Source organism: Onychostoma macrolepis, chromosome 14 (assembly GCF_012432095.1).
Source record: "Onychostoma macrolepis isolate SWU-2019 chromosome 14, ASM1243209v1, whole genome shotgun sequence".
In the NCBI taxonomy this organism is placed as follows: Eukaryota; Metazoa; Chordata; class Actinopteri; order Cypriniformes; family Cyprinidae; genus Onychostoma; species Onychostoma macrolepis.
This window is the reverse complement of record NC_081168.1, coordinates 4893681-4921044: the sequence shown is the minus strand read 5'-3', so window position 1 is coordinate 4921044 and position 27364 is coordinate 4893681. Positions and strand designations below refer to the sequence as shown.

The 27364-nt window shown below is 34.6% G+C and overlaps 2 protein-coding genes across 2 annotated transcripts in view; one reads left to right on the top strand and one right to left on the bottom strand.

Moving 5' to 3' along the window:
- Window positions 1–21551, bottom strand: part of slc36a1 (solute carrier family 36 member 1) — a 40984-nt gene extending 19433 nt beyond the window's left edge. The window contains exons 1-11 of the mRNA XM_058798193.1: window positions 21354–21551; window positions 19779–19888; window positions 18929–19040; window positions 18755–18845; window positions 16311–16399; window positions 15921–16010; window positions 15017–15101; window positions 14374–14592; window positions 12896–12994; window positions 12627–12793; window positions 10064–10233 (exon numbers count right to left, since the gene is read on the bottom strand). Of these exons, the coding sequence (XP_058654176.1) occupies window positions 10064–10233; window positions 12627–12793; window positions 12896–12994; window positions 14374–14592; window positions 15017–15101; window positions 15921–16010; window positions 16311–16399; window positions 18755–18845; window positions 18929–19040; window positions 19779–19806 (1150 nt within the window). The 5' untranslated portion in view covers window positions 19807–19888; window positions 21354–21551. The remainder of the gene's footprint in view (window positions 1–10063; window positions 10234–12626; window positions 12794–12895; window positions 12995–14373; window positions 14593–15016; window positions 15102–15920; window positions 16011–16310; window positions 16400–18754; window positions 18846–18928; window positions 19041–19778; window positions 19889–21353) is intronic.
- Window positions 21552–21988: 437 nt separating this feature from the next.
- Window positions 21989–23673, top strand: atox1 (antioxidant 1 copper chaperone). Its single transcript, XM_058798194.1, has 4 exons — window positions 21989–22189; window positions 22380–22452; window positions 22664–22814; window positions 23398–23673. Exons 1-3 carry the CDS (start codon window positions 22184–22186, stop codon window positions 22786–22788), a joined length of 204 nt encoding a protein of 67 aa, XP_058654177.1. The 5' UTR covers window positions 21989–22183; the 3' UTR covers window positions 22789–22814; window positions 23398–23673.
- Window positions 23674–27364: the final 3691 nt, after the last annotated feature.

Below are 27364 nucleotides of genomic sequence, written 5' to 3'. Positions count from 1 at the left end.
TACATAACAGATACATAACCGTAACTAAAAAAAAATGAATTTGCTTGTGCTGTGGTTTAAAAGAAGTGTTTGCATAAAAATCATTCATTAATATGTTTTCAAAAAGTGTAAAGACATAATGTTACAAACGATTTCTATTTCAAATAAATGCTGTACTTCTGAACTTTCTATTTAACAATGAATCCTTACAAAACGTGTCATGGTTTCTACAAAAACATTAAAACATTTTTCAACACTGAAAATGATAAGAAACGTTCCTTGAGCAGCAAATCAGCTTATTAGAATGATTTCAAAAGGATCGTGACACTGAAGAAATTTAAATATAAAACATTTTAAATATGAAAATGTAAAACTACTTATACTATAAAACAACTATTTGTGTTATTTCACAATATTTCTATTTTTACTCTATTTTGTCAAATAAATGCAGCCTTGCTAGGAATTAAGTTAACTATAAAGTTTTAATTGTTCTATATGAGAATAGGGAAACTATGACAACGTCACACAGGAACACTATTGTTGGAATCACATTCAGAGCAACTTTTTTCCCCCAGCTGTTAAGCAAATAAAAAAAAATAAAAAAAAACATCAACATTGATAACCAATCAGAATCTTAAAAAAGACTTAAAAAAAAAAATAATAATAATAATAATAATAATTAAAAATGCAATTGAATGCAAGCTGCAAAAGTAGCAATACTCACAAATAATTGAAATAATTCATAACTCATGAAATAATTCAAAATTCATCCCTATGTTAACATAACTGAAATATTATGATACAATTATTTTAAAACTACTAAAATTGTTTCTCAACTTTGGTTCACAAGTTTCCCTTTTACGGAAAGAGTGCTTCAGCATAATATAGCCTAGACATTGTGATATTTCCATGTCAAAACACCATGCACTTGCCATAAAATCTAATAACAATTGAACTCCAAAAGAAGCAAATATACAAAGCAAGACATTTGCACCTCAAATATATGTTTCAATACAACTACACAAGCCCTAAGAGGTTAATTAGCTCTTAAAGAGAATCGATCATGATGACATGTCAATTAGCCTTTGAAAAGAGTACATCAGTCCCAGCTGGAATACGTCACAACCAGAACCAAACTATTCAGCTTTAAGAGGGATGAATGGACAATATAACTGCTGCTTGCTGCCCTTAAAAGCCACGCTTCACAACTGCTCTGATTCAGGTGAAAGTGGAGGAGATAACTTCCCTTAGCTATTGTCTCAGAGTATTGGTCTTGATGTCACTTACTCTCACTGAAATGGGAAAACACACTTTTCTTTTGAATTTTGCATGTCAATTAAATCAAACTGTAAAGAATGATAGAGCTTAAAAGAGGAATTAGGAGAAAAGAGGAAAGCAGCATTTGCAAAGCAGTTATGTATTTGTAAGCTGGCATGCTTTCCTTTGAAGTCTGGTTTAAAATCAAACCACAACAGCGCCTGAAAAATGGCAAGTAAGTCTTTAATCCGGTTTCATTTTTCTGTACACCAAAACCTGAAAGCTGAACTGCTAAAACTAAGCACAGAGAAGAAAATAAAACATCAGATCAGTTTCCTGACAGTCTAAAATGAGTCTTAAGAGATTATCAGAAATACTGAAGCAATTAAACTTGTTTAAAAGAAAAAAAAAAAAAAAAAAATCGCAACGCAGACAAACTGTGCAACGGCTCATGAATTAATAAGAACTGATACAGCATGCAAAATAAACTTTATCAGTGCGTGTCAGATGATTTTTGGAGTGAATTGGGATTTTACACTCTACAGATCCCTTTAAGGCATTTAAATCTTTAAACTGTTTGATTAGAAGCAATGAGCAATACGTCCTATTTCTAACTCAACAAACTAGGACAGTTTCCTACAAAGCTGAAGAATTTCTCATTTAAACATCAAGTCTGTATCTCTCATTTTAACATTAAATTCTTTTGCATTGTTAAAAGAATAGTCCACCCAAAAATGAAATTTCTGTGATAATTTACTCACTCTCATGTCTTCCCAAGCCTGTACGACTTCATTTTTCAGTGAAATATGGACATTTGTGTGACAAGATGTTAATTGATGGACTGGAGTGGTGTGGATTATTGTGATGTTTTTATCAGCTGTTTGGACTCTCATTCTGACGGCACCCATTCATTGCAGAGCATCCATTGGTGAGCAAGTGATGTAATGCTACATTTCTCCAAATCTCTTCCGATGAAGAAACAAACTCATCTACATCTTGAATGGCATGAGGACGAGTACATTTTTAGCAAATTTTCATTTGTGGGTGAACTATTCCTTTAAAACATGTGAAAAAGCTTTAAATATAGCCCTTGTGACAACTTTCTCACCTACGTATTTGGATTTTGATGTTGACGCGTTTCTGGCATGTATTGTATATACATTAACCAATCACTACTTTTGAAGTGATTTGATGTCAATCCTTTGCGCAAACAGCTCTCTATAAACTAATTCTATATGCCAACTATATGTCAGTCAGCTGTGAAGCCTTTAAGCATAAAGGATCAGTCCTCTTGCCAAACACAGTGTTCTTGTCTTCTGACGTTATTCTCTGCGACACATGCTTACTGCATCCGCACTATCGGCACAGCCCAGCCACTGCTGGCATTTGATGGATTTTGCATACACTTGTGATCATACAAGGAAGAAGAGCCTCAGCTCTGCACACTAGATGAAGCCCTCTAGCTTCTCTCTGGAGATCTTCGAATCAGATGTCATATGCTGCACACTCTTGGTCTCTCTTCATCTCCAAGACAAAGGCACTGCCAACCACATCCTGTCTGCCCTCAATAAACCAACGCGGATTTTCTCCAGTGTTTGATTTTGAATTCAGAATTTAAAAAGGAAGGAAACACGTTAAGACACTAATGCTACAGAGTGAATATTGATGCAAATTGCTGAGTAGACAGAATAAAGTACAGCGTTCTTCTATGCTTACACTGAGACCATCCCAATGGACTGAAAACTTCCAGAGACGCTGCAAATCAAAGTTGGAAAAACACAAGTATCGAGGTTGTTGCAATGAGATATATGGCACATATCACCAAAAAAATATTTTTAAAAAAGGTAACACTTTATTTTAAGGTGTCCTTTCTTGTTACACGTTGCATGAACTTACTATTATAATAACAATACATTATGCATTATTACATGCAAGTAACCCTAAGCCAAACCCTAATCCTAACCCTAACCATACAGCAAGTACATTTAGTTAATGAATATTACTCAGTACTTAAATGTACAATAACACTGTAACAAGGACACCTTAATAAACTGTAACCATTTTTTTTTTTTTTTTGGTTATTTAATTTCAGGACTTTTATCCTGTTTTCCAGTACAATTATCTGAACATCCTTAAAACACAGCAAAATTTGCATATTAATACTTGCGGCAGTGTATATATATATATATCCTGAATTTTATTATTGTTTTTCCCCCAATTTATTGATTGTTGCTCTTATTTTAGGCATAAACCTCACTAAATGGCTCAATAACTCATTTAAAAAACAGCAAAAAATCTAATCCTTTTTAAAATATAATTTAAATTTATAAAGTCAAGTTCTTTAAAAATCCTCGTTGTACTTATGTTTCATATGGAAAAGTTTCAAATTAATAGCTCTAAAATGTCCTGTGTTTTAAAGTAAAGTAAAAAATAAATAAATAAAATAAATACTGAACTGCTTTTTTTTTTTTTTTTTAAATGTACACTACCATTTAAAAGTTTGGAGTTGGCAAGATTTTTAGCAACTCACCAAGGCTGCATTTATTAATTTAAAAAAATACATTAAAAACAGTAATATTGTGAAATATTATATAAAATTTAAAATGACTATTTTCTATTTTAATACATTTTAAAATGTAATTTATTTCTGTGATCAAAGCAGAGTTTATCATCATCATTACTCCAGTCTTCAGTGTCACATGATCCTTCAGAAATCATACTAATATGCTGATTTGGTGTTTAAGAAACATTTCTTATTAATATCAATGTTGCAAACATTTTTTTGGATTCCTAGAAAAAAAAAAAAAAAAATCTTACTGGCACCAAACTTTTGAATGGTATAAAGAAATGGATCAATTATTTTTTTCTAAGTTTTAACAAAATCACATGGACAATTATGCTATAAAAATACCAAATGTATACAGTTTTGAAATGTATATCTTGTTTTAAGGAAAAAAAAAATTGCGGTGAAAAAAAATAAAAACATCAGACAGAAGTACACATTATGACAGCTGTGACAGGAAGGACTGAAGGACTTTGACCCGAAGTCAGTGACATTCAAATGGAGGGCAAGATGAATGGCTAAAAATGTCTGGTAGCCGAAGACCGTCTAAACTAAATGGTCAGTGGAGCGTCCAGCACTCTGTCAAAGTATCATTCTGAGGAAATGACGACAGATTGCGGTCGGCACAAGCTTTGATTAGGCACTCCTGGACATGCCCATTTGTAACTGTCCGGCGTAAAGCGTGATGAACTGTGAAGGTGCTTTGACAGCATCTTCACCTCAGAGACTCGCATCCCGTGTGATTAATATTCAGAAAGCTGACCCACAATCACAGGCCTAACACCTTGTAATTGATCTGCTAAACCACAACCCTGATTCTTACACTGAATAAACTAGCAGCCAAAATTTTTTTCTCTGTCAATTTAATGCATATTTGAAACAAAACAAAATGAGATATTACTTGAGACTGGATTAAAATTAGTATTTTCTGGGGTTTTTTAATAACGTAATAACCTATAACAAAGGCTGAGTGCTATTGAACATTCCTGCTTCATGACTTGTCTTCCAGTGAAATGGGTGCAAAAAAGATTGAACTACACTTTATTTTTATTTATTTATTTTTAAAATTTTACCTTTTCAAGGGAATGTCTTATTGTTAAGGCAGCTTGCCTTGGATTGTTATGCACTCTCAGTTATGTGCTTAAAGCAATGAATAACAAAGGTTTTTATTCTTGTCATTTCATTTGAGATTAACGTGAACACCTTGACTCACTGCGAATTGTTAGCATCTTCCTTTCTATTTGTTAGCTCTTTTATTAAAAGTGCAGCGCATAGAGCGATATGTTTCTATGAAAGAGCAAAGTCATAAAGGGATTGTTCACCTAAAAATTTCAATTCTGTCATCAGTTGTTCCAAACCTGTATTTCTTCTGTTCAGGTTTGGGAGAACTTAAGGGGGAGTCAACTGAAGTCAGTTTTCTTCATTCTGCTAAATAATATCCAATACTATCACACGTGCTCACACTGGGTCATGTATGAAAAAACATTCAGGTGAGGAGATAAACATGCATTACATTTCACATCACAGCTAATGTGTCACATGACATTTTCATTCCCTTCCATTCTCAAAAAGGCAAATAAAAACATCAAGCACAATGCCTTGGGCGATTTAAACACGAAAGGCCCATCTCTTCCGGCCCCTGTGGCATTATCACACGGGAGTTCGCAAAAAAAAACAATGTTTACAACGCTCAATTTAACTAATAACCAAATATAATCTCGCAGCTGCACATCCGACTCCATGCCAACACCACAATGCTGACAATTTTCCCTCCACGCTTGAAAGCCATTAACATGGCCGCTGAAATGGTCCCTGCGAATACTGCTTTAATGTTTCTGCTTTAAACCAGTTCAAAGCAACTAGGTCGACACAAGCAACAACACAGAAACACTAGGAGCATATTGATTTCTCAGATTCTTCATACAGTCCTTTTTAATCAATTAACAAATATTTTTTTTCCATGCATGCTACACATTGTCAGATAATGGATATACAAACGCAAATCTCCTAAAAACTGTCAAGAAAATGTCTGGGTCATATTTTACGCCAAAAATCAAACAAAACAACAAATAAAATATATTTAAAAAAAAAATTACACTAGGTGTTCAAAACTTTGGGATTACCATGATACTAAAGACCAGAGTAATTCTATGGAAGCTAGTTTGCCCCACAGAACAAATTTTTTTTCTCAGAATTCAGTTTTTTCCCCCCCTCGCAGTTATAAGTCTCTCTCTCTATAACTTTTCATTTCACAATTACAAGATGTAAACTCTCTTTATTTATTTATATCTTACAATTTCCAATTTTTTTGTTGCAAATCTAACATTTTTTTCCCAGAAGTGCAACACAAAAAAAAAAAAAAAAAAAAAAAGGTCAGAATTGTGAGATATTAATATGTAAGGATAGAGTTTACATCTCAAAAAAAATAAAATAATTGTGAGAATAGGGAGATATAAACTCGGGTCATTTCTACTCACAATTCTCTTTTATATGCCATATAATTCAGCTAAGCCATGAGAGGAATAATAGTTGTTTTAACTATATTTTTTAAATCAAATAAATGAAACCTAGCAGTGAGTTGCATTAATATGTAATCTACATGTTTGATCCCCATGTGATACCTGAGACTAAGTAAAGTATATTAAGATTAATAGGCTGCACATATAAGTGAAAGCTGTGTTAACAAGATGAAGGAGTGTTCAAGACTGCCTCCTAGTGAAGAAAACACTATCAGCTGCTGCTCGTGTGAGATCACACCTCGCGTATCAAACAGGAATGAACAACCTCAGGTTTGAAAAAGATATTTCAAGGCCTAGGATGTGTCTGTTGTCCTGTAATTAGCATGATCTGGTTCAGCACGTGAGCCATTCACAACAATTTTAAAATAGAAGTCATGATTTCCTTCATGCACACGTTCATGTTTACTACCCAACCACCCTATACAACCCACCTACTTCAAACAATCAAAACACAAACCTTATTTTCAACACCCCATCCATATATCAATCGCACAGCTGAGTCACACGCGGAAAACATTCGCTGTTGTGTTCAAGGTCCGGCTTGTTTTAGAAAAAGTGACAAAAGGTAAAAATAGACTTCTAACAATGACAAATGCTCTGTGAAGTGGCTGAACAACCTTGAGCATGAACGCGCGCACAAGCAAATGAGCCGTTGAAAACACTCCTGATTCTGACGCAAGCAGCTCAATGGCTGATGGTTTTAACTGAATGACTGCTGGAGTTGTTTTAAAGCAGGGGTCACCACACTCGGTCCTGGAGGGCCGGTGTCCTGCAGAGTTTAGCTCCAACTTGCCTCATCACACCTGCCTTGAAGTTTCAAGTATACCAAGCAAGACCTTGATTAGCTGGTTCAGGTGTGTTTGATTAGGGTTGGAGCTAAACTCTGCAGGACACCGGCCCTCCAGGAACAAGTTTGGTGACCCCCGTTTTAACCCTTAAAGACCTAGAACATTTTTGGGGCACCTGACACGCCTGTAATTTTCTTTGTTTTTTCAGACCTATTCTAGCAGTCAGCATCAAGTGCCATATATCATTATAAACAGGAGAACTTGAAGTTTCAGTCTAGCTAATTTAAAGTTTCAATTTTCCCTTTGTTTTCTCTAAGAATTAACAAATTTCCAGAATGTTAAAAAAAACGCAAGCAATAATTGGGTGTCACACTTTCATGTGCACGTGCTCCATTAACTCAGGATAAAGCCCGAGTTGACAGAGGAAGTTGATGATCAGCTTCATGGTACCAACAAAGCCGGATTGGACTGGTTTGGTTTTGTCAACTCGAAACTAATCCTGTAACCCGGAGTTTGTTTAGCCACCATCATGGTACAGGCCCCCAGGCGGTGCAAATGTTGTATCTTAAAAAGTTGTATCTGTGTTTTACACTTAAAAATAAAATTTTGTCTACATATAACATTCCCCAAGCAAGTTATAGCCATTTATTACAATATTGTTATAGGCGCTTTTCAGTGAAAAACAGGTCTATTTACTTTACTAACAATATAGATGCATCCAAAACAACATTTAGGGAGTAAGGAAAATGGAAACCGTGTTATATAATAACAAAATACAGTAAAAAAAAAAAATTACTTTTTTTCCAGAAAAAATATATTTTCAATCTGACTATGAACAACAAACATTTTAGTTTTTTTGTGAATGTTTTCATGCACACACGATACACTTTACGTTTGCTCAAATTCCCATAGAAACACACTAAACAATGGTTCAAAAGACCAAATATGTCTTATGTGAAATATGAATGTGTGACAGTTTGAACCAATCTGGGCAAGGGGGTGGGACTTAGCATCAACAATCATTCCTGTTTGGCTCAGAAGGACGAAATGCATTGGTTTCTTCTGACCAATCAATGTTGTCAAAATGTGATGATGTAATCACGTACGCTACGGAGCCTCTGAATATCCAACTGAGACAACTGTGATGCGATATCTCCGAAAAGCGGAGAATCTCTGCTTTACGACACTTTTTAAAGCATTCAGATAAGATTAGCAGTTCAAAAGTTATTAAACATTTAAGAACAATAGTTATTTTTAGCCGTGGGCGGGTGCCTCGGTTTTTGAGGGTTAAAGGGTTAGTTCACCCAAAAATGAAAATTAGCCCATGTTTTACTCACCCTCAAGGCATCCTGGGTATATATGACTTTCGTCTTTCAGACGAATCCAATCAGAGTTATATTAAAAATGATCCTTGCTCTTCCAAGCGTTAGAATGGGAGTAGGCGGGTGTTTTTGTTCAATAGTCCAAAAGTAGTCAAATAAAGCGCATCCATCCATAATAAAATGTGCCTCACACAGCTCCGTTGGGTGAATAAAGGCCTCCTGTAGCAAATCGATACGTTTTTGTAAGAAAAATATCCATATTTAAAATATTATAAGCACTTTTCTCTCACTTCCACTAACTGTCGTATGCAGAAGCGTTCCGTCGGATGACGCAAGATGTATGCGTCGTGCACGTGCCTGTGAGAGATACTAGTCTCGCGAGTTTGTTTACAGGAGCAAAGGAAGCAAAGTTTCCTTACTTTACCAAAGGAAAACCAGCCTCCTCTTGGCTTATATCCAAATCCTGACATTTTTCTTTACAAATCCTTGTTTTGTGCTTCTAATTCGTGACCAGAATTTTGTTTTGCTGTCTCTCCGTGTTGGTCACTAATTATAGACGTTACATTTATAACGTTTTAAATATGGATATTTTTTCTTACAAAAACGCATTGATTCACTACAGCAGGCTTTTATTCACCCCCCGGAGCCGTGTAGTGGTGCAACGGATCACAAAACTCACGGTTCAGATCATATTACGGATTTTGAGTGACGGATCGGATCATTTTTTGGATCAGCCAAAAAAAAAAAAAAAAGAGTTTGCTTTTCATTTATTACTGAAAGCTTACTCTACCACAGCAAAAACTACTAGCTGAACTAATAAAGTCAGTAACAAAACAAGAACAATTACACAAATTACAAGCATGGATGAATACAACAAAGTTACTAATAAAGACAGTAACACTAGTATTCAGGTGCAGAAATGTAATAATTAATTGTAAAAAAAAACACAATATTGCTCTTCACTGCAGGTATTTATAGGCTGCTGTCTCTTTAAGACCAAATGCACGTAGTCTACCTAATACTGACACGCTTCCGGTTTCTTTCTCAGCTGTTTCGGTTCACTTAAGACATAATCGACTGTGTTTACTAGCCAAAACGGGTATTTAAACATAACTTTGTGTGTATGTTTCCTTTCAAAGAGAAGTGAAAGAGGAATCAATCTGTGTGAAACCCCCCCCCCCCAAAAAACAACAGCATGTGTTCTCTTTTACTTAATGGTTTAAAATTGTTTGAATGGGTAAATTGGCAAGACAAAACACATGCAAATGATAAACTTTCACTCTGTGATGGTTAAACTTAACAGTTAACCCGTGAATCACATGCGTGCCGAACCGTGGGTCTGGTCCGTACGGATCGCAGATCATCTACGATCTGTTGCACTCCTAGTGTGAAGCACTTTTTATTATGGATGGATGTGCTTTGACTACTTTTGGACTGTTGGAACAAAAACACCCGCCTACTCCCATTCTAACGCTTGGAAGAGCAAGGATAATTTTTTAATATAACTCTGATTGGTTCATCTGAATGAAGAAAGTCATATACACCTAGGATACTTTGAGGGTGAGTAAAACATGGGCAAATTTTCATTTTTGGGTGAACTAACTCTTTAAGGTGTTGTGTTGCAGCATGACTTACATGTGAGGCATACGAGAGCCACGCGGATGCTGAGGTCCACCATCAACGCCCATCTAGGACCACAGCGCGCCACCGCCGGTGGGATCAGGATCTCTGCTGACACGTAGAACTGCAGCGCATAAGTTATGTAGATCCCAAAAGAGTAAAGCAGCTTCACGGTCTGATATAACCTACAGAGCAGACAGACATTAGACACTGATGTCGAATTGATCATATAATAATCCGCCCTAGTCTTTATAATCAGGAGGAAATGTAAAATATGAGAAGTGTAATAACAAATGAAAGCATCGTAAAAGTATCTCTGATATATTCAATAATCATGAAAGAGCATTGTCTCTGGAGTGACACATCAATCACTAAACTGCTGCTAATAGAAACACAAGACTGACACTTCTGCGATTTTGCATTGAGTCCACAGCTTCTCCTCTGCACCGGAGTTTGTCAGCAGGGAACAGAGATGTCAATGGGTGTATTTGGGTCTGTTCCCGGTTTCTAAGTAGTTTCAGTCAGCTTTTTTGTCACCTGGGCTCAGTGACCTGTTGAAAATGTTTGCTTTGTATTCACCTGATGTGAATAAGCCTCAAACCATCTGAAATCAGCTGCCTTCAATTTCCCAGCAAGTCTGAGTTTTTGGTAGAAACTAACAAAATCTTTTTTTTTTTTTTTTGAAAGACTAGGCTAGACTTGGTGTGAACAGTTTTGGTACAAAAAATACATATGAATATTTAAAAAATATATATATATATAATTTATTATCATTAATAATCATAATCCATAATCAATTACTTTAATAATGACATTTTTTTTGTATATTATTGTACACTTTTATCACTTACACTGTTAAAAAACGGTTTTGTTATTCATTTAGCAAAATACAGTAAAACATTAATATTGTGAAATATTATTACAATTGAAAATATTTTTCATGTTTATTTATTTCAATATGTAATTTATGCAAAGCTGAATTTTCAACATCATTACTCCAGTCTTCAGTAAAACAGTAAGAAAAAAAAGAAAAAAAAAAGTAATATTGTGAAAATATTACAGTTTAAAATAACTTAATGTTCTTCATTTCTGTGATGGCAAAGCTGAATTTTCAGCATCATTACTCCAGTCTTCAGTGTCACATTTATTAAAAATAAATAAATATGTGTATGTGTGTATGTATGTATGTATGTATGTATGTGTATATATATATATATATATATATATATATATATATATATATATATTATATTATATTATATATATATATATATATATATATATATATATATATATATATATATATATATATATATATACACACACACACACACACACATACACACGTATTTATTTTTTGTTGTTGTTTTGACTTTTAATAGATCTGGGAAATAATAAACTGAGGAAAAATTAATTGTCAACATGTGCTCAAATAATTTTCGAGATACTCTTTGTTAATCCATTTTTAATCCCCTTGGGGAATATGGGTAATGGAACTACAACAAGTGTTTCTCAGGTTTGTAGTGCATTGATATTAGACTCATGTCAATCCTAAAAATCAGAATAGCTTTTGTGTATTATGTTTTTGTAATGTCTTAATAAATATATAAAGTGGGACTAGAAAACAATAAACATTAAAGGGGACCTATTATGCAAAAATCACTTTTATAAGGTGTTTGAACACAGTTGTGTGTGAAACAACCAACCTATAATGGTAAAAATCCACTCACTCTTTATTTATTTTTTTTTATAATCCCAACACATCATAAACAGTCTCTCAGAACAATTCCAGATTCTCCCTATGTACACGTCACCGTATGGAGAAATCCCCGCTCCTGCCCTATTAGCATAAACACAACCTCCCTCCATCTAAGCTGCTGAGGACACTGTGGTTAAGTATTATTTTCGAAGGAAATGTCCCGAAATTCCTGTATGATTGCGACAATCATTTTACGCCAGACTGCCTCACAAACGAGGGTCATTTCAATGCTGAATTTTCCCAAAAGTTGATTCTGAAAGAAGGATCAATACCAATGCTTTGTGCACGAACGCCAGCTGCAGACAAAGCAAGCGCGTGATATTTTGTTTTCCCAAAACCTTTCTGAGAGAGCTTCTTGGCACTCCATAAAGCTAATGTTGCTAAAGCTACCATTGTCTCTGCCTGTTTTCACTGATGCTGCCTTCACCTGCTTCCAGAATGATCGTAAATAGGAATGCAGTAGTTAAAAACTGCATATGAAAGCAATGTGAAGTCGACTGCTTGAGAGTTTCTGGCATTTTCAGTGTGTGAGATTGTTTGTTGTTGCCGTTATTACCGGAGTATGAGCTCTTGATGCTCCGCCCTCTTCTGAAAGGGGGCCAGGAGAACCAGCTCATTTGCATTTAAGGGGACAAACACAAAAACAGCGCGTTTTGGCTCATACCCTAAAAGAGGCAACTTTAACAAGCTATAAAAAAAAAATAACCTGTGGGGTATTAAGCTAAAACGTCACATACACACTCTGGATATCAGAGATTTACTTTACATCTTGTATAAAGGGGCATAACTGGTCACCTTTAAAGATCCCCTGGCACTCACCAGCACAACGGTAAATTCAATGTGATGCTGCCTCGAATATGCTCTCCGAAGCCAATGTAGCCGATGGTGCCCAGGGTGATGTAGAGGGTGGTGACGATGCCCATGCCAATATACAGGACCGTGGTGAAGTTTCTGGGATTCTGCATCTTATTCTCAAGTGGTAGCACCTGATGAAGATCGAGTATGACACCTTTTAGAATTGAACTTTTTTCACTTGAATAATATTTCTGTAGTGACAAACATAATATCAGAGCAAAAGAAAAACTTACAACTCCAATTCCCTCAAAGGCGAAAATTGCTGTTCCAAAGAAGAGAGGATAGTCAACTCCTCTTCCTGCCAGCGGGAGGTTGATAGGGTATGGAATATTCTGACAAGGCAAAGCAAGAATAGAAAAGAACGTCTGACAGTCTGTGACACAGTGAACATTTCAAAAAGAAAAAAAAAAAAAAAAAGGTTTACATGAATGTATTGTGGAGTTCAAAAAGTCTGAGACAATGAATATTTAACATTTTCTCTTTTTTCTGTTGCATTTAATTTATCAAAATTAAAAAAAAAAAAAAATTACTATTGTTTAAAAGAGTTGTTTTCTATTTGAATGTTTTAAAATGTAATTTATTTCTGTGATGCAAGGCTGAATTTTCAGTCTTCAGTGTCACGATCCTTCCGAAATCATTCTAATATGCTGATTTACTGCTCAAGAAACATTTCTGATTATCAATGTTGAAAGCAATTGTGCTGCTTCATATTTTTGTGCAAACCATGATACTTTTTTTCAGGATTTACTGATGAATGGAGAGTTGAATAGAACAGCATTTATTTGAAATAGAAATATTTGTAAAATTATAAAAGTCTTTACTGCATCCTTGATATATAAAAGGTTTAATTTCGTTCTTACAAAAAAAAAAAAAAACCACGCAACTTACTGACCCCAAACTTTTTTACACTATAGTTAGACAGTTGTTGTCTTAAATATTTCTTATTAATTATATACTGTAAACAAAATGGTTATATTCCCTGATAAAATAATTCTCAGACTTTTGTGACACACTGTATAAATCAGATTTTAAGTAAACAATTTTTGGAGCACAAATGTTACACAAATGAATCGTGTCTTTAAGTCGCAGTATAAATTTACAGTGATTGTATGATGTTCAAGATGCAAGCATTTGAACCCTTGGCTCTTTACAAAAAAAAAAGTTTTCCAAACTCTCTCTAGCCAAGCTGTTTCCACCATGACAAATTTTCTTTCCTTCCTGAAAAAATGTTTTACCTGCTTGCTTGTTTCTCAGTAGCTGCAATGCTGATTACAGACGCAGGGTCTGATTCAAGGCATTTTAAGCTGTTCAATACGAAATGTGTTCTAAAAAACAACCCTGAAACCTGTCATTGACACTTAACTCTTCATCCATAACATCTGAGACTCAATCAGCAGCCCCGGGGAGAGGCCTTGGTCCCAAGGATTGCTTGGAGCAAAGTATCTATTGTTTCAAACCTAACAAACTTTTTCAAACATTCTGCTTGAAAAGTGTATCTGGGCTATATACACGTGTTTAAAATAAACAACACTTGGTTTAATATTTGTGTTATTGTAATATTTTTTAACACATTCATACATAATGTGGCTTAAGTGTTCAAATACTTTTTGGTCCACCCAGGATGTTGTATTGTGGACTAAGTATGTATCATATATGACACTGATATATTTTCACCGTATTAAGTGTGTGTTGTGTGTTTAACGTGTCTTACCGTCAGACAGTAGTAGTATATGAGGACCAGGCTGATACACATGGAAATGTTTGCCACAAACGACAGCGGGGCCAAGTACTTGAGGTTGCGGATAAACACCAACACGATGATAAAGGGCAGGAAGAAGAGCATGTAGAGGCGAGAGTCGTAGCTGGGGACAATCACTGCCGTTTCGTTGTTGTGACAGTTCACGGTCGTCCCGTTTGCAGTCTCAACCACCTACAATGTGCAAGTCAATGGAAAGATTATTTTATGGCAGTAACAACGATCCTTTAACAATATAAAAGAAGAATTTTCCATTTGTAAATTCAGATTATAGAAAGGAAGCACCTCTTTTTAATCAAGTGAACTGAAAAGCAATGCTGCCCTCTTGTGGTCAACAAAGAAATTTTGGGAAAAGCTTTTTGATCCAAAAAGAACAATATATTAAGTTTTTAAAGTTTATAATTTCACTGTGAATTCACATGTTCTGCCAGTTGGCCTACATGAACACTACTGTTTTCTCTGCTTTCTTATTTTTTTAATAATATGACAATAAAGGACATTATACTGTGCGATTCTGAAGATTATTATTTTAATGTGGACAAAACCTTTATTCAAATCTGAAAAAAAGTCTCTTCTTCATTATTTAAAGCTCTCTCACCTGTTTGACATTGTCGCTGAGGAACACAAAGTAAACACAGCAGAAACCCAGCTGGGTTATGTTGAGGAACAGATTCACCACACGCCTGAAAACCAAAAAACAAACACCGAAACAAATCTATATGTCAGTAAGATTTTCCTTTTAAAGAAATTAATACTTTTATTCATCAAGGATGTATCAAACTGATCAAAAGTGACATTAAATACATTTATATTTCAAATAAATGCTGTTCTTTTGAACTTTCTACTCAAAGAATAACAGTTTCATCAAAAATATGCAGCAGCAAGCGGTTTTCAACATTAATAATAATAATATGTTTCTTGAGCAGCAAATCAGCATACAAGAATGATTTCTTGTGACTATAGAGACTAATAATATAGCTTTGAAACAGGAATAAATTACATTTTAAAATGCATTCAAATAAACAGTTATTTTAAATTAAATTTTCACAATACTTGTATTTTTAATCAAATAAACACAGCCTTGGTGATCAAAAGACTTTAAAAAATCTCACCGCCCCCAAACTTTTAATTAGTAGTGTACATCTACTAGACAAGAAAAACCCCAATTGGAAAGCACAGTGTCTTAATTATTGCATGCAAACATCTTAAAATGCGTGGTTTCCTTTAATATATAATATTATAAAATGAATTTTTAACATATGACAAGAAACATTTCATACCACAGACGAGCAAAAACTCTTACAATAACATCTATGTATGTGTGCTATCATGTGCAAGATGAGAAACAGTAAGGTTGCACAGAGATCAGGTGCTGAGAGAGTCATGTGACAAATGGTTAAAGATTATAGTGAGAACAGCACAAACACAAGTTAACTTTAACATAGTGCTGATTTTAAAAACTGCCCTGTAAGCAGTGAAACACAGAGTTTCAGTTACTGTACCTTCCCCACAAAGAGTGTCTGCTCAGCCACGACACGTTCTCCATGCCATACGCCACTGCATCTCCGTAGGAAAGAAAGGGCTTGCCCATCCTAAATATAGACAACATTTCATTTAGAAAAACAGATAGAAACGTGTGCAATTCAACAGTCAACTGCATGACAGAAACACAAGTATTTACCCTACTAATAATTTCCTACTAAAAAGGTTAAAAAACACATAAATGTAATTATTAGACCATGGGTAGATGGATAAAATCTCACTGTAACTATAAAGGGAAATGACACTAAAATTTGCCATGACAGAAAACAAAACAAATCTTAGATGTCAAAAAACTTGTCAAGAACATGAGGGGCAGCATTTCTAAAAATAATCAAGCTGTTTATTCTCACTTTGCACTTAGATGATGTGCACATTTCACAAGGAGGTTCATGCAATGAACAGCCACGATTCCCATAGCCAGAAGACTTATAGGCCCCACCTGAAAAATGAGAAGAGACGGAGAGTAACAAACTATTGATAAAGCATGTTTAATCAACTAGAACATTTGGGTAAAGCATTTTAAACAACATGAATTTCAAATACAGCCCACCAGGAACAGTCTGAGGTTTAGTGCCTTAACATGGCACTCAACATGTTAACACAGTTGGTCACGGCTCTTCTGCTGATTTCAACTGATCCAATTTATTCCTGTGATCAAAGCTGAATTTTCGCATCTATACTCCAGTCTTCAGAGTCACGCAATCCTTCAGAAATCATTCTAATATACTGATTTGCTGCTCAAGAAACACTTCTGATTATTATCATTGTTGAAAACAGTTGTGCTGCTTAATATTTTTGTGGAAACTCGTTTTAGGATGATTTTATAAACATTATAACATTATGAATGTCATTACTGACAGGTTATTGCATTTCCAATTTGTGAGGAAGGGTTTTATGTGATAAGGAATAGTAACAATGGGGTGCAACTACATCTGTAAACTGCACAAAGCAACTGACAAAAAGGTCAAAGCGTGATATTCAAGTCTGGCAGTGAAGCAGAAAGCATCCTTCAGGGACGTGTCTACACGTCTGGCATCTGTGATCCGCTGGAAACACTTGTCAGATTGTGTCTTGTAGTTCCTGTGTCCTCAGCTGATGCTGAGAGGTTTTAGTGGTCTGCAGAGGCTGAAAACACAGCTCGGCAGTGCCATGACACAAGCACGCCTTAATGGTGCAGCTGTGTCACACACGCAAAGAGAAGTCCAAGAAAGACGTCGCTCAGCAATTTGTTGCTTGCAAAGAAGACCACAAAAAAAAAACTTCAGATGCTAGTGATTGTTAAGGCTTGAAACTAGGGCTGTGCAATTAATTGCATGCGATGGTCACATGCATCTCGGTGCAAGCCGGTTCCGTAATTAGCATTAAATTGCCATCATCTGCTCTCAGATGGAGCCGCATTTAATACACAGAGCCTTAGTTCACTGACAAGCTGTGCAATATCGCGTTCAAAATCGAATGTGATTTTGAACGCGATATTACATAGAACGGACAATTGCATGCGATTAATTGCACAGCCCTACTTTAAAGAATAACCATAAATTTAGTTCCGAACTTAGTTTGTGCTATAGACATGAATGAGGCCCCAAATAAAGCAGATTTTTGAGAAAGGGTATGCTATTACTCTTCCATTCGATCAAAGCCATGATTTGATTTGGTGCATTAAAATGGAAAGAAAAAAAAAAAACTATATATAAAAAAAAAAAAAAATCTAAATGGACTTCTGTTCAAAAGTTTGGGGTGAGTTAGATATTTTTTAAGAAATTAATAGATTATCCAGCAAGAAGGACACACTGATTTAATCTGAAGTTACAATAAAAACATTTATAATGTCACAAAATATTTCTATTTCAAATCAATGTTTTTCTTTTGAGCTTTCTATTCAAAGAACCCCAGAAAAAAAGTAGCATGGATTCCACAAAAAATATGAAGCAGCATATTTTTCTTGAGCAGCAAATCAGCATATTAGAATGATTTCTGAAGGATCACGTAACACTGAAGACAGGAGTAATGATGCAGAAAATTCAGCTTTGATCTCAGGAATAAATTACATTTTAAGATATATTAAAAAAAAAAAAAAAAAAAGTCATTTTAAATAGTAATAATATTACACAATTTTACTGTTTTTTATTGTATTTTTGATCAAATAAATGCAGCCTTGGAAAGCATGAAGGACTTATTTATAAAAACATAACCCTGAACATTTGAATGGCAGGAAAAAAATCTTGGGAACAGAATATGAAATTATTTAAATTATTTAAAATGTAAAATAAATGTTATTAATTAATTATTCTTTTTTGTTTCTTTAAACTCTGTAACAAGTCAACATTATATTTACTTGATTTTTGACTTGCACTTGGCAAGTGTAAATTCTGCACACTGACTAGGTTGTCTCTTTTTATTCGTGAACGCATGTACTGCATGTGCTGCTCCTGTGAGCGTTACATCACCTGACAGCTGCAACACACATGAACAACCACTGCATTGTCTCTTCAAAAACCAAAAGGTGTGCTAGGTGTGGAAGTTCTTAAAAATCATAAGACTTACGAGAAACGTGAGAGAAATGAAAATGAAAGGCTGACATGATGTTGACATAAGTAGATCATGTTCAGATAAGTACATACAGCTGCCACGATGACAACAACAAGATAAAGCTCAGAGAGAAGCGTATGTGCAACTATACACATTTTGATGCAATGATACACGATTTTATAAAAGGCAACCAGAACACAAGGTCAGAACAGTTAAAAATATAATATAATGAGCATTCATCTTCAAATTAAATTTTCTGTCCTACCACGAGCCCTGCATTCTTGACAGCCAGAGGCAACCCGAGGAGTCCCGTACCAATATTTCCTTTAAGTAAATGAATTATAGTCTGAGAAAACCTAAAGAAAAAAACAAATTAACACAAAATTAAAATAAGTCTAAGAACATGAAAGTTTTAATAGGTGAAGATGACAGTGCTTACGAGGATCCTGTTCTTCCTCCGATTCGTTCATATTCTGTCTGTCGTAGGGAACTGGGTGAATGGATGGGCTCATCTTCGGCGGGGCTCTCATCTCTTCTAGAACGGTCTGGGCCTTGAACCAACACACAAATATAGCTTTAACATGATCTTAAACACTGAACAATCAAAAACGTTTGGGGTGTGTAAGATTTCTTAATGTTTATGAAAGAAGTCTCTTATGGTCATCAAAGCTTTGATCACAAATACACTAAAAACTGTGAAATATTATTACAATTTCAAATAGCTGATTTCTATTGTAATATATTTTAAAATGCAATTTATTCCTATGATGGTAAAGCAGAATTTTCAGCATCATTACTCCAGTCTTCAGTGCAGGGTTATTATAGTTAACGAGACACATTTAATTTAAAGAAAGAAAGAAAGATTTAAATTAAAATAAATAGTAAAAAATACAAATAAAAACTAATTCAAATAATAATAAATAAAAAAATAGAATGCCAATGATACTAAAACAACCCAGCTTCAGTCTCACATGATCCTGCAGAAATCATTCTAATATACTATTTGCAGCTCAAGAAATATTAATTGTTATCAGTTCTGAAAATAGTTGTGCAGTTTAATAAATTATGGACACGTTGATGAATTGAAAGTTCAAAAGAATAACATTTATTTGAAACAGAAAGCTTTTGCAACATTATAAATGTCATTACTGTCCTTTTGATCTATGTAATGTGTCCTTGCTGAATAAAAGTTTTTTTTTTTTTTTTTTAAGCTTAGACAAAAAATAAATAAAATAAAATAAAATAAAGATTACAATCAGTGTCACATAATGCAAAGGACATTGGTTTACCATCCTGATAGTTGATATCAGAGGCCATGCTTGCTTTGGTGGGGTGTAATTTGCCACTGATAGCTTCACTGATCAAAAGCTTCCCTGCGGAGACGCTGCATCTACAGGCTCTGTGATCACAGACAAATGAACAGAGTTAATAGCCCACCCAGAACACACCAATGACGCACAATATGCCCTTTCTGCGTCATTATATTCTCCATCGTCTGTTGGGGCTAAAAACAATACGAGGATTTCAAATATGCCAAATGATAGTACGCAATCAACATTAGTTATATCTGACACTGTAATATGGCTGTGAGAATTTCACAGGGCAGCTCAAATGAACTACTGTATCACTCACAGCCACCGTTTGTATTATTACGCATGCAGAGAAAATGTTTATTAATGTTTTGTCAAATATGCTTTTTATGAAAGCTGCAAACTCTATATAAACTGTTTTGTAATGGTGAAGACAGCGTGGTAATACGAGGGTGAAATACACCAGTCAAAAAGATGTCACAACTATTTGAAATCATTCCAAACCACACGTGAGCAGAACCTTACGAGACAATTCAGCAAACTCATTCAGCCACTGAACAGTGAAAGCTAACTGACATTAAAACACAACAACAAGCAGACACGGCTTTTACAAATATGTAGCTAACTCAACCATCACACAATAGAATTACAACCTGAAGCTGTAAATGTTTCAAGTTAAAAAATAAAGCCTAATTCTTTTGCTACAGATAGGTGCGCATTAACAACCATGCTATCATATGATAATGCAAAGCAGCTATATTCAGTGCAGTCAAATCTAAAATCAATGTTTGACTTTGGAGTGGCCACTGCTTTGCCTTGAACACATTTCCTATTGACTACTTAATGTCTAGGTATATAAAAGTCAAATCAATACAAAAACAGATCAATGGGAAAATAAGTGTCTTTCATGACCATGCAGTTCACTTGTTACTGACGTACATTTAATAGACAGGTTACACAGAAGTCTTAATCAACAAAGTAGTTAGGGGATCTTTAAAGCAATACAAAAAAACACAGAACATCTTTGTAACTCATTTTCTTAGTTGTAACTATTTGAACAGCAGGTATTGTAACATTGCGCAATGAGATCCAATTTGAGATTAAAACATGTACTAGCTAGCATGACCTAAAAGTGAATAACATATTTCTTAAAACATTTATTAATATTTGTAAATGATAGTAATAATATAAATGTTCGTTAGTTCATTCAATTAGTGTATTAACTAATTTAACCATTTTTGTTCAAGTATATTGTACATTGTTAGTTCACCTAAACTAATATTGTTAGCAAATGAAAGCTTAATGTACACATACCGCAAGTATATCTAGGTAAATATAGTGCAGAAGAGCCACATTTACTGTACACTGTATTCTACCAGGTGAACACCCAGACTATTTTCATTTACGGTCTCGTTCACGACAAGAGTAAACACATAAATAGTAAGAATTTCATAAATATCCAGTGATATATCCTTTAGCCTTCAACAGTCAATGCTATCACAACTGTGCTGTATGCTAATGTCGTGCTACATGAAGTGACAGATGTGTACTTACCGTCAGCACAGTTAAACGATGTATTATAAACGATCTACTATACTAACATCATGAAGTCCACATCTGAAGCGGTATATGCTATAACAGCACAGAAGCGTACAGATAAGCGGACATGCTATGATTTGAAACCGCTCTCCTCTGAGATTGCGTTTATTCGCTCGGATTCGGATCCGCGTCCTCTTGTCACATGACCATCAACAGCGGGCCGGTCAGCTGATTTCACTTCTGCTGCTGGATGCACAGCAAACCAACAAACTAGACTAATGATTGTGTGTTTCTGTTTTTAAAAATGAAAAGCTTTTAAATTTAATTCACATGCCATGTTGCGGCTTTGAAAAAAAAAAAGTTAAAACAATGTCGCGAGAGAATCTACTGTAACATTCGATATGGAAATGCTTCAAACCATATTTATTTTATTTTAGATTTTACTTTATTTTTATATTACATTTAATTTTTTTTTATCCCTACTATTTTTATTTTATTTCAATTTATTATTTCATTTTATACCGGAAGGGGGCGCTTCGAAATAAGGGAGCGTCTAAAAATGAAGTATTATGTGTGTTTAAAACGCTTGTACATTTATCCAGAAATAACTCATTGACTCGTACAACAAACATGAACTAGTATAGCACAGTCTCTCACTATATGCGAACTTTGAGGGAATATATGTACGTATACTTAGTGGTTCAATTCAAACGCCCGCTTTGTAAGAAAGTAGTAGTAATTTAGTGATGATCCCTAAACTAAACAGCGCGTCATCTGACTGCACAGCGACAGTCCAGCAAAAGCGAGTGTTTAGACTTGAGCTTGCAGCGACAATCTGATCGATCATGACGGTAATTTCACATTTAATTTAAAATGTAACTCATAAAGATCTGTTTATATGGTGCTTCCTGATTTGTGGACATCCAAAATCACTTTTTATTTAGCATAAGTCCTCAGACACGTAGCTTTGTAGCTAGCTGGTGAATGGTGATTGATTCTCGTATAGAACTTAATCAAAGATGTTTTCTTTTCTCATGACAGACTCACGAGTTTTTTGTTGACATGACATGTGAGGGATGCTCTGGTGCGGTCACTCGAGTGCTTAAAAAGCTGGGTATGCTTTTGAATATTTCAGATTTCATTGCTGTAAGAGCACTGCACTGTGTTTATTTACCTCCCAAACTATTTCAAACCTGTAATTTGTTATATTTGTGGAACTACTTTGGTTAAATACATCAGAATGCAACTTAATTTCTCTCTTGTTTAAGTAGTGCTGCTTTGTCATGTGGGAACATAGTTCATAGTTCAGTTGTGTTTCTCAACAGATGTCAAGTTTGACATTGATCTGCCCAACAAGAAGGTGTTCATTGAGTCAGACAAAGACACGGATGTCCTTCTGGAAACACTGAAAAAGACTGGCAAAGCTGTGACCTACATCGGTCCAAAATGAAATATTATACTTTAAAAACTCTTAAGGTGAGAAGCAGATGCTTGAAATTCAAATGCATGCTTTTGTTCATTGCAAAGTACTATCGATTGTGTGGTGGACAGAAATATTAACTGAGGCATTATGTTAAAGTCATTTAAAATGAGGTTGGTGGTAGCTGGTCTAACTGGTATAGAAATATCTTTCCATTCAATAATAGTGTTTGACATGCAAATCAGGTTTCTTTATGATCACAGCATTGAAAACAAGCCCTGAAGTTTTCAGTCTTGTGATCAGACAAGACTTACTTGAAAGTCCAAAGTTGTAGTTTTTTATGTCACATGATGGTTTTATTATCAGTTTTCATCCTCCTGTTAATTCTCAAATCAAGTGTTATCTCTGCTTTTGTATATTGTAATACTCTTAATATACCTGGATATATTTGTTTTTATGAGTGCATGGTCACTTCTTTCTTGCAGCTAGTGAAGCTCTAGTGCTTTTAAGTTTTTTCTTTTATTGTCACTGTTATTCTGATCACGGTGATGTTTCTGCAACACATAAATATTGCATTTGAGATTACCTAAAGTGGACTTGTTCAGCTCTACTTTGGTTCATTGAAACATGTTTTAATAGGTCAGAATCGTGCTGCTTTGAAGATTATGAAGTGGGACTCCCTCATTGGACCGTACATCGCTCATCAGATGAATTATTACATATCTTTGGGACCACTGAAGGAAATCTGTTCACCAGAGCATCATGAAGAGCAGCTACCAGGCTGATTTATATATAGTCTGTATTATGAGAATGTTGAAATCTAATCGTTTATAATGTGGTTGTTTTCATGCCACACATACTTGTAATTGTATAAGTGTCTAGATGTTAAAATAAAGGTTCCTGTATTCACTGAGAGGGAAGTAAATCTGTGTGAGTGTTTGTCTATTACCAGTTTTGTTTTAGTTATTGTTACTATTATTGTTATTATTAATATTTTGAATTAATTTTAAATTTCTGTTCATTTTAGTTTGAGTAATATAAATGTTTCTTATATTTTATTTCAGTTAATTCAAATATCTTATGTATATGTGTATATATATACTTGTGATACCAGACACATAGATTATAAGCTAAATTTAAATATACATGGCATTTTCAAGTTTTCAAGTAATATATCTGGTTACAGCTTAAAATCACATTTTTATTTTTTTAAGCAAACATCATTGAACTGGGCTTATATTTTTAATTGCCCTCAGTTCACCAGTAGGGGGCAATGTTACCCTGTCAATAAAACAAAACCATTTCACCATGCAGCATTCTTTAAATCTGATATCTGCATGCTTTTTCAGGCCAGTGACCCTTGTTGGGTGGGAGATATGTATATATATATTAATGTAATGTATGTATATACTAATATCATTACTGCTGTACATTGTAATGCACTTTTGTATATTTTAAGTGTACTTAACACATTTAAATGTGGGAGGGACATTTAAACACTATGTAAATTTTAGTTTTCAAACAAAGTTTATAATGCATAATTAAATTTTTTCTCAGAAATTTGTTAGCATTGCACATATACAGTGGTGTGAAAAAGTGTTGGCCCCCTTCCTGATTTTTAATTTTTTTGCATATTTGTCACACTTAAAAGATTCAGATCATCAAACAAATTTTAATATTACACCAAGATAATGCAAGTAAACACAAAATGCAGTTTTTAAATGATGATTTCATTTATTAAGGGAAAAAAGCTGTCCAAACCTACCTGGTCCTACGTGAAAAATTAAATCATGAAAGAACTGTGATTAACCACATTATTTTAGAAAGCTGAGTTGAATTTCACTAGCCAAACCCAGGCCTGATTACTGCCAGACCTGTTGAATCAAGAAATCACTTAAATAGATCCTGTCTGACAAAGTAAATCATGTTTAAAGAGCAACACATCATTCCACGATCTTAAGAAATTCATAAACAGATGAGAAACAAAATAGTTTGTTTATTTTGTTTACTTGTGTCATCTTTGATTTAATATTTAAATTAGTTTGATGATCTGAAACATTAGTGTGACAAACATGCAAAAAAATAAAAAATCAGGAAGGGGGCCAACACTTTTTCACACCACTGTATATATCCGACAAAGAAGAGCCATATGAGCTGTTTCACAAAATGCTGTTAAGCAGTCATCAAGCTGCTGCCTAATAAGAAAGTATGACAATAAGCAGCTCAAGGGACAAAGTTCCATTGAAGTACAAATGACTGTGGAAACTGCTGTACTTTAGATATGGGTGTATGCTAGATACCAATATGTCCAAAGCATATTTTTGTGTATTATCAGCTCCGTCTAGTGTGTGGAACACAGATCCTCAAAATAAAGATGAGTGTATTGTTGTCACTGATGTAGAACAGGTTCTTCCCTGAACAGAATCTGAAAGAGTGCATCAGCGGCTTGTCTTCTATTGTTCTAGCTGGTATAATTGCTAAGGGAGTAGCCTATAAAAGCACGGGACATGCTGACAGGCAATGCAGCTGTACTGAACCAAGGCCATCGTCAGGGGTAAACAACTGTCATGAGGGACCCTTCAAGCACCTAGATGAATTTTATCAACTGTACTGTATATAAAATATATACATTTATTTACTGATGAAACAATATTTAACTCCAAGAATAGATGCCAGTCTGGACAGAATGCAGCAATGTTGCAGTTACATATCAGTCAACAATAACCAAAAGACAAGAGTAGAACTGTCTTCTGCCATTCTTTTCAAAGCTTGCCTGGTTTTAAGTGATGGAAACTGAGATGGAAGCTCCCTCATGGTGCTGTGATGTCAACACAATCGATCTTTTGTTGCCTGGAGTTGGCTAGTGAAAAGATAAAATGCAAGGAATGCCGTGTGTAGTGACGGGAGACGCCAAAGCAACTGTAACAAGTATCAAGAAGATCTATAGCGGCTGGATAAGTCAGTGAAAGGCAAGGAAATCCCTTGCATGCAACGAGGATAGAAGTATGCATTACTGACCTCTTTTTTGAACAAAGAGCCGGTACTCATTTTTCCTTCTCTTTGCATGACAAATGAAGCATCACCACACAAATCTGCAGTTCAGGGTAAATCCTTGATTGCTATGCAGGAACTTTGTCTCAAGCCCATTTGTTTCTTTGAATTAATGAATCACTGTAAGAGACTGACTGTTTTCAGTGTGATGCTGCAGATCACAAATACAGGCCATTAGCAAGTTATCACTGTGATCGTTTCTGGGTGTTTGTTTTTAAGTTAAGATGAAATAAAAGCTTGTTTCTTTAAAGTCTTTAACTTTAATCATAATGTAATGTTTTGCTTTTCACTTTTGTGACTTAGCTATGTGGGCTGTTGGGTATAATGTTAACTTATCGCTGAAAGGGTGTGAAAGGGCTTTTACATTTGCCGAAAATAGAACTGTTTTATATTAAAAACATACAAGTAAGCCCAGACCAGATGAGAAAAAGTAATGTAACATATTACTTTCCATTAAAGGTAACTAAGTAACACATTTAGTTACTTTTTAGGGAGTAGCGTAATATTGTAATGCATTACTTTAAAAAATAACTTTCCGTAACACTGCATATGGTTTTGTAGCACATATAGATTTACCATTCACTGCACTGTTTTTATTCTAGCACTAATGCATCAGAAGAAAATAGCCATAGCTTACTTCTGAGTTGCAAAATAAAATAGATGTTAAATTTATAAATATGTCAAATCACTTAAGTAAAATGTAACAGCAATTCACACTGACTTCTTATACAGTAGGCACTGTGGAGCTGCCACAGAAAATGTAAACTTGACAGCAGTTCTCAGACAGCCTTAAATGATGGAAAGATGAAGAATAAAGTCAGCCGTATTTACCATAGACATGTCTGTTTGCATCATCATGTTCTGCAGATAGAAATCACCACACACAATATGTCTGCTGCTCCATACTGTAATATGAGGACTTCGTGCTCACTGCATTGGAGTAAATGTATCCTTGTTCAGTTTTTAAAAACTGCTAGCAGCATATTCTTTTAATAAGGATGAAAGGGAGTAACTATACATGCAGTAGCTAATTTTTTTACTTATATGAAATAAAAACATTTTTTCTTCAGTCATGATAAAAAACAAGAACAATAAGAATATTATACATTTGAAATAACATATAGGCTATGTTTAAATAATTACATACATTTTATGACTGAGAAATACATTTTATGGCTTAAAATACATAATGTTTTTAATTGGCTAATTTAACATATTTTGGAATGTTTTTCAGTAAAAAAAAATAAATAAAATCCTTTCATACTGGAAAGATTTTGTTTGTTTTTTGCCTTAAATGAAAGTTGATTTGTAAATGCACTATTGAAGGCCACTGCTTAGGCCTGAGTGTCCTCAGCTGACCAGCCAGCAGGGCAGCCAGATTCAAAATTACTGTTAGATTCTTTCTCAGGACAGACTGTAGAAAATAAACATTAAACATATTTTTCTAGTCTGCTCTAATGGTCATCTAAAGCACAAATTTTTCAGTACTTTCACAGAGTGTTGATATCAGACGCGAGTTTAAACTCATAAACATGTAAAGTACAGTTCCTAAATC

Bases quoted from the DNA above. Each gene is read 5' to 3' on its own strand.
- atox1 (XM_058798194.1), top strand. The intron at 22,453-22,663 runs GTATGCTTTTGA...GTTTCTCAACAG, and splicing joins TCGAGTGCTTAAAAAGCTGG to ATGTCAAGTTTGACATTGAT.